At 37.5% G+C, this 6000-nt stretch overlaps 1 protein-coding gene across 2 annotated transcripts in view; it reads left to right on the top strand.

The window, feature by feature from the left end:
* Positions 1 to 2520: 2520 nt before the first annotated feature.
* The window catches only part of necab1 (N-terminal EF-hand calcium binding protein 1), a 45216-nt gene continuing 41736 nt past the window's right edge, over positions 2521 to 6000 (top strand). For both annotated transcript variants that reach the window (XM_082521683.1, XM_082521682.1), the window contains exons 1-2: positions 2521 to 2918; positions 5951 to 5975. In XM_082521683.1, coding sequence (XP_082377809.1) covers positions 2829 to 2918; positions 5951 to 5975 — 115 coding nt within the window. In that variant the 5' untranslated portion in view covers positions 2521 to 2828. The remainder of the gene's footprint in view (positions 2919 to 5950; positions 5976 to 6000) is intronic.

The following is a 6000-nucleotide window of genomic DNA, read 5'->3' as shown; positions in this document are numbered from 1 at the left end:
GTAACCTCAGCCCACGTGACCCACCGTTTAACTGTTTCAACCAATCAGAAAGCTCTCGATGTCACCGCGAGATTTTTTTTTAAATAAGTTGTTTTTGAGCGATTGCTTGAATGATTTTGTTTCTGTCAGCCAAGCTTAACGCGATCCCTGTAACGTTTCTTTTACTTCAATCATTCGGAGTCTCTCTGTGTTTTTAAGGCAAGATATACGTAACAGATATCACCGTGAAATGTCCCCGTGTTGTTACTCCTTACCGTCAGTGTGGCCGGGACGTAGCTACGTGGAAAGCTCTCCTTTCTAAAAATAAACAGGAGCAAACACACAGTGATTTCATTAGAAAATTACAAATTACGCAACAAGAGGAAAATAAACATAGGAATTAAAAGTCGTTTAAAGATGGCCTGGATTTCATTTTGAACACACGTCATTTTGATGGTTTATGAAATTTAAATAAATGTAACTGATAAACAACTGAAGCAAATTAAAACACACAAACACATACACACACACGCATGAGATTCATATAAATTCATGAGAGCAATTTATTGTTGTTGTAGTTACATGCTTTCTGACACTTATTTTAGTGTGTGTGTGTGTGTGTGTGTGTGTGTGTGTGTGTGTGTGTGTGTGTGTGTCAATGTGCAGAACAGATATTACCTATACCAGGGATGTCAAACTCATTTAATATCGTGGCCTTCAGTGGGCCAGACCAGTGTAACGTCCCTTTCTGTCAGTGTAAATGCATGTAACTGCACATTTAATCCCCGAGAAGCGTTAATATAGGGGGGAAGTGCAATTTCAACAGTATTTCTCAGTTTTTCTACATTATTAATGTAGAAAATGACAGAAAGGTTTTTGGTACCTCATTGCCTACATAAACATTCCAGTACTGATATCATTATTAGTAGTATAAGTAAGTAGGCACTAAAAACAGGAACTTTTATGTCCTTTAATTATCTATTACTTTACTTTGGTATAGTGTGAATGGCAATAGGAGAGGTTTTTATGAACTTGTGAAAAGCTTATCAAAATACAGATTAAAGTTTAAATCTATGCATTCCTTCACACTTTCTACAACCTTTCAGTGGGCCAGATTGGAGTCTTTGCCAGGCCAATTCTGGACCCTGGGCTTTATGTTTGACACCCCTGATCTACACATATGTTTGCTCATTGGCATATAATCCTACAAAAAAGGTTCTCAATTCAGTTTTATTCTACTATAAAAATTATATGTTTCCTCTTGATCACCTAAAATAACATGCTCTTAAATTCAGCTGGCAAAAGTATAGATTGTCTCCAATCAGTCTTCGTTCACAACAAGATGAATTAAGCTTAATTTTCTTACCATGTTCATTCAAAATAGCTTTCAAAGAAGGAATCAAAAATAAATATCCATCATGCAATGAGGTGATGAAGAAGCAGACCTAAATGCAGTACATGTACCACAAATCTGTAACTGAACAATAGTACTGCAGTAAATATAGTTAGCATAAAAATACACTGCAGATTATTTTTATGGACATAATTTCACATTTATAAAAATCTGGTTCATAATTTCAGGCGGCACACTACTGTGAAATGTGGCAGAGTAAGAGCACTTTCACTTATTCTCCTGTATTTCTGAGAGCATGCAGTATAATATTATAGCCTGAGGGGAATCACCCTGCTTGGTGTGCTCAGCATAAATTCATAACGAGGGGAGTGAAGCAGACAATAAGTTCATTGGTGCATCTAACACCGCTTTCTCGGCTGTGGAGCTGTAAGCCTTGAGGTGGTAGTCCTTTAAAAACAGACTAACCCCTCCTATCTGAGCATTGTCTCACATAAACCCTGGACTATTAATTAAATTATATGTTTTTTCTTTTTTTTTTTCATCAATGTAATTTTTGGTTTTGTTGATCTGTATTTTTGTGCTATCACAGCACCCCACTAGATGGAAGTGTTACACAGTTTTACAGCCATTTCAACCCAATACAAGTTTAGCATGAGCGATACATGTGGCAGATTATAACATACATATCCTTGTTATAGTTCAATATTCCTCTTCTTCTTCTTTTGCTAATGCAAAGCTACAATAGAAAGCATTCTTAATGAGTTGTTGTTTTTTAATTTGTTTGTTTTTTAGTTGTATACATTTTCATTATGGTCAGATTAAAAGAGAGCATATACTGCAGCGAAAACACAGAAATGTCAGTCCTTGAGAGACTGGCCATTTTTGTGTGTTGAAGTGAGACCACCGTTTTCAAGCATTCAACTACCTGGGGGGAGGGGGATCTGTCTAGAGAGGACATCATAAGCCGACCTTTTATGTGGCCTTTGTAGCTTTTACAAAAAGTTCACATTTATGTAACAGCCCCTCTGTTGGAGTAAGCTATTAGTGCTGCTCATTTGGCTGAATGCAGCGATGTTGTCAGAGTGTCTCAGGTGAAGTTTCTATGTATTTAATTATATATTTTAAAGCCTGTGCATCACAGTGTGAAAAACACGATCACTTCGCATCAACTGAGGCGGGATCAACACAGACAGTCAGTATATGGCAGGCTGTTGATTTAGCTGTCAAAATAAAAGCATATAGCTGCACATCGCTGCCTAACGGGGAGGAAAAAGCAGTCTCAAAGCTGACTGCAGGGCAGTTATATTTGGGCTTCGTTACGTGCACTGTAAGGATCGCATTAACTCTTATTTTCGGCTTTTAAAAGTAAACGTTTAATTGTGGCACTCCAGCCCGGAACTTGTGCGTTACTTCGCGTGTCTTGTCGGAGTCAGAGAATAAGAGGTTCAAGCGGACACACATTCCTCTGCAGATCACAAGTGAAGCTACACTGTGGATGATGGATTGTTCAGAAGAGGTTCAGCCGGTGTCCGAGGAGCCCAGCGCTCAAATAGAGCTCAAAAAGGGAATGTCCATTTTCATTGATGTAAGTATCATGTGTTTTTTATCCTTATTAAGACCAAAATTACACTTAAAAATCAACACTGTTAAAACATAACTGTAGAAAAATATATATACCAGGATTACCGGTATGTGATCCTTACAAAATGCATTACAGTTTCCAGATTTCAATTTATTAGAAATAAAGAAGACCTATTAGTGTTGATTGTGGCTCACTTGATTTAATATGGATTCCTCTAATGTATGACGTGTACAGAGGGCTTTCTTTCTAGTAATTATTTCATACAACTCACATGTACTTTATCTATTTGGTAGAAGGATTTCAAAGCTTACTCCTTTCGCTTCTCCTCAGCCTTAAAATCAAACACAGTAAAATAATTAATTAGTAGAAATCTGCCCCGTTTTGTTGATATGTTTGTTCACAAATCCAGCTTAAATATGAAAAATCTAATTAACATTAACATATTTCTAATTTGAAAAGAGAAACCTGTATTTTTTTGTGGGGGAAATGATCATGCAAACATGGATGTAGGTTTTGTTTGAGTATTGTGCAGGGGGTGGGGGTACATATTCAATTAAATTATGAACATCATTCACTTAATTTCCTAATTTTCACTGCGAATCTGTGCAAAGAAAAACAAACAAACCAAGCCATAGGTGGTAGTTGTAGACATGCTGGTGATTTTTCCTTAAGCGGGTCTTCTGTTTGGGTCCTGTTTTTGTTAGGGATGGAGGCAAGTGCAGAGGGTGTAAGTGTGGACAATAAAATAAGCCTAGGATTGATTCCTCACACATCTTAAACTCTCATCCTGATCTAATGACCCTTCTCCAAGTGTTTGTGTCTTAGCAGCTTTACCCCTGCTCTTAATCAGACTGCCTTCTGCCTCTTATCCACCTACTGATTCAATTTCCCTCCATGCTTTCATTCATTTGTGATATCTTAATCATAAACCTGTTGGCTGCCATCAGTATTTTCGGGAAGGCATAGAAGGAAAGCAAATGAACCAAGAGAAGTGTTTTGAGTGCTCGGTAAGAGGAGAAAAGTGCTTTGTAGTACATTTAGCATTTAACCAGAGTTATTAAAGGCAGAGACCTCTATCTATCCAGCCAATGGCAAACTCATTATCTGTCTTCTCCAACTGGATTACAGGGAATCAAACCATTTCTTGTTTTTAGGGGAGAGCTGGTCACAAATTGTTGCTTCTTGGGTATATTTTGTTTCTTCTGAGCTTCAACCTCAGTGTGCTTCATTAATACACATATCTTCAACCCAATCACTGACATTATCTCAGATGTTTGCATTTTTATTCTGCTGCCGTTGTTGCGGTGTGAGATTTATTTTATTAATAGCATATGAAAGATTCATTTGGGTGAGCTGAGGTATGAAATGAGATGAGACCCGGACTTGAGTTTAATTACAGGGGTAAAAGCAGAAACGGCAGGAGTAGTCATCAAGATTACTCTAAATATTATTTAAGCCTGTACTATTAAGATTGTGACAATGCGTTCACGGGGTGATAAAGAACAGACACAACAGCTTTAGAGAGCAGACACAATTACATCAGGAGCAGGTGCTTATTTTGAGCATTTATTAATATCTATATTATTTTTATACTTAATTGATAAAAACTTAATTATATGTAATTAAAATACCATGACTTAAAAATATCCTATTCTAGTTTCATATAATACAAAGTGATGTCTTTTTTGGTAGTCTTTTCTAATTTATGTACACTCACCAGACACTTTATTTAGGTACACCATGAAGCTTAGTACTAGTTTGAGTACAGGGAGCTCATCGTTATGCTCAAGAAAGCATTTTGAGATGATTTTAAACTTAGTGAGATGATATGTGATCCTGCTGGAAGCAGCTGTGAGAACATGAGGACACTGTGGTTATAAAGATGAGCAACTCAGGTAAGCTGTGGCCTTAGAATGATGCTCAGTCAGTACTAATGGATCCAAACTGTGCCAAGAATATATTTTCCAACGCATTACATCACCAGCAGCCTGAATCACTGATACAAGGATGGATCCATGCTTCCATGTTGTTTATGACAAATTCTGAGTGTAGCAGCAGAAATTGAAACTAATTAGACCAGATAATGTTTTGTTTTTTTCTAGTCTTCTGTTGTCCAGTTTTGGTGAGTCAGTGTGACATGTAGCCTCAGTTTCCTGTTCTTAGCTGACAAAAGTAGCAGCTAGTGTGGTCTTCTGCTCCTGTAGCACATCTACTTCAGAATTCAACATGTAGGGCATTTAGAGATGCTCTTATGGATATCTTTGTTCCAACGAGTGGTTACTCTTGTTACTCTTGCCTTCCTATCAGCTCAAAGCAGTCTGTTCATTCTGGAATTTTCATCCAGAGAACAGCCACTCACTGGATATTTTCTTTCTCTTTTTTGGACCACTTTCTAACATGGTTGTGATGGTTCCTGCCAAGTGAATGGTTGATTACATATTTGAAATAATAATGAAACAAAACAATTTTTTCTGCTTTGTCGCTTTGTAGAGGAACTGAATTTAACTAAGAGATGAAGACAGAGAAGCAGTATTTGTACAGCAGATTAAAAAAAAAACTGGAAAAAAAAAGTAAATCAGAGCACAGAATCGACTGCCAGGAGCTTGAAGATGGTGGGTGGATATTTTATAGTAGTTTTCTTTTTCTTTCTTTTTTTAACCTGTGTGCAGCTTTGGGCTAGAATCCTCTTAGTCTGGAAATCCCACAAATAAATGAATGAATTTAAAACAGACATCATTTAGATATAGATTTATCCTCCAAAGCCGCCTGTGCAGAGTCTTCTTCATGGTAAGTAAAAGTAGGATGTGCTATTTTGAGGATGGTGGCTCAAGCCTTTTACAGCTGATGTGGTCATTGCCACTCCGCCTTTCATCTCCTTTGGACTCTGGGACAGCACTATCAATAATTTAATGACGCGCTGCTTTCGGCAGAGTGATCGATGATCCTCGCACTCACACACTTGCTTACTTTAACTCTGGTGGTGTGGAACCTGCTTTAATATCCTGTTGTTTTTTTTCTTCATTTCCTAATTACAGATCTTACGGAGGGCCGATAAAAACGGTGAGTATTTCACCATCTGGCTCAT

This window comes from Aulonocara stuartgranti (assembly GCF_965226115.1).
Source record: "Aulonocara stuartgranti genome assembly, chromosome: 22".
NCBI lineage: Eukaryota > Metazoa > Chordata > Actinopteri > Cichliformes > Cichlidae > Aulonocara > Aulonocara stuartgranti.
The sequence above is the reverse complement of the archived record's forward strand: the minus strand, read 5'-3'. Positions and strand labels throughout refer to the sequence as shown.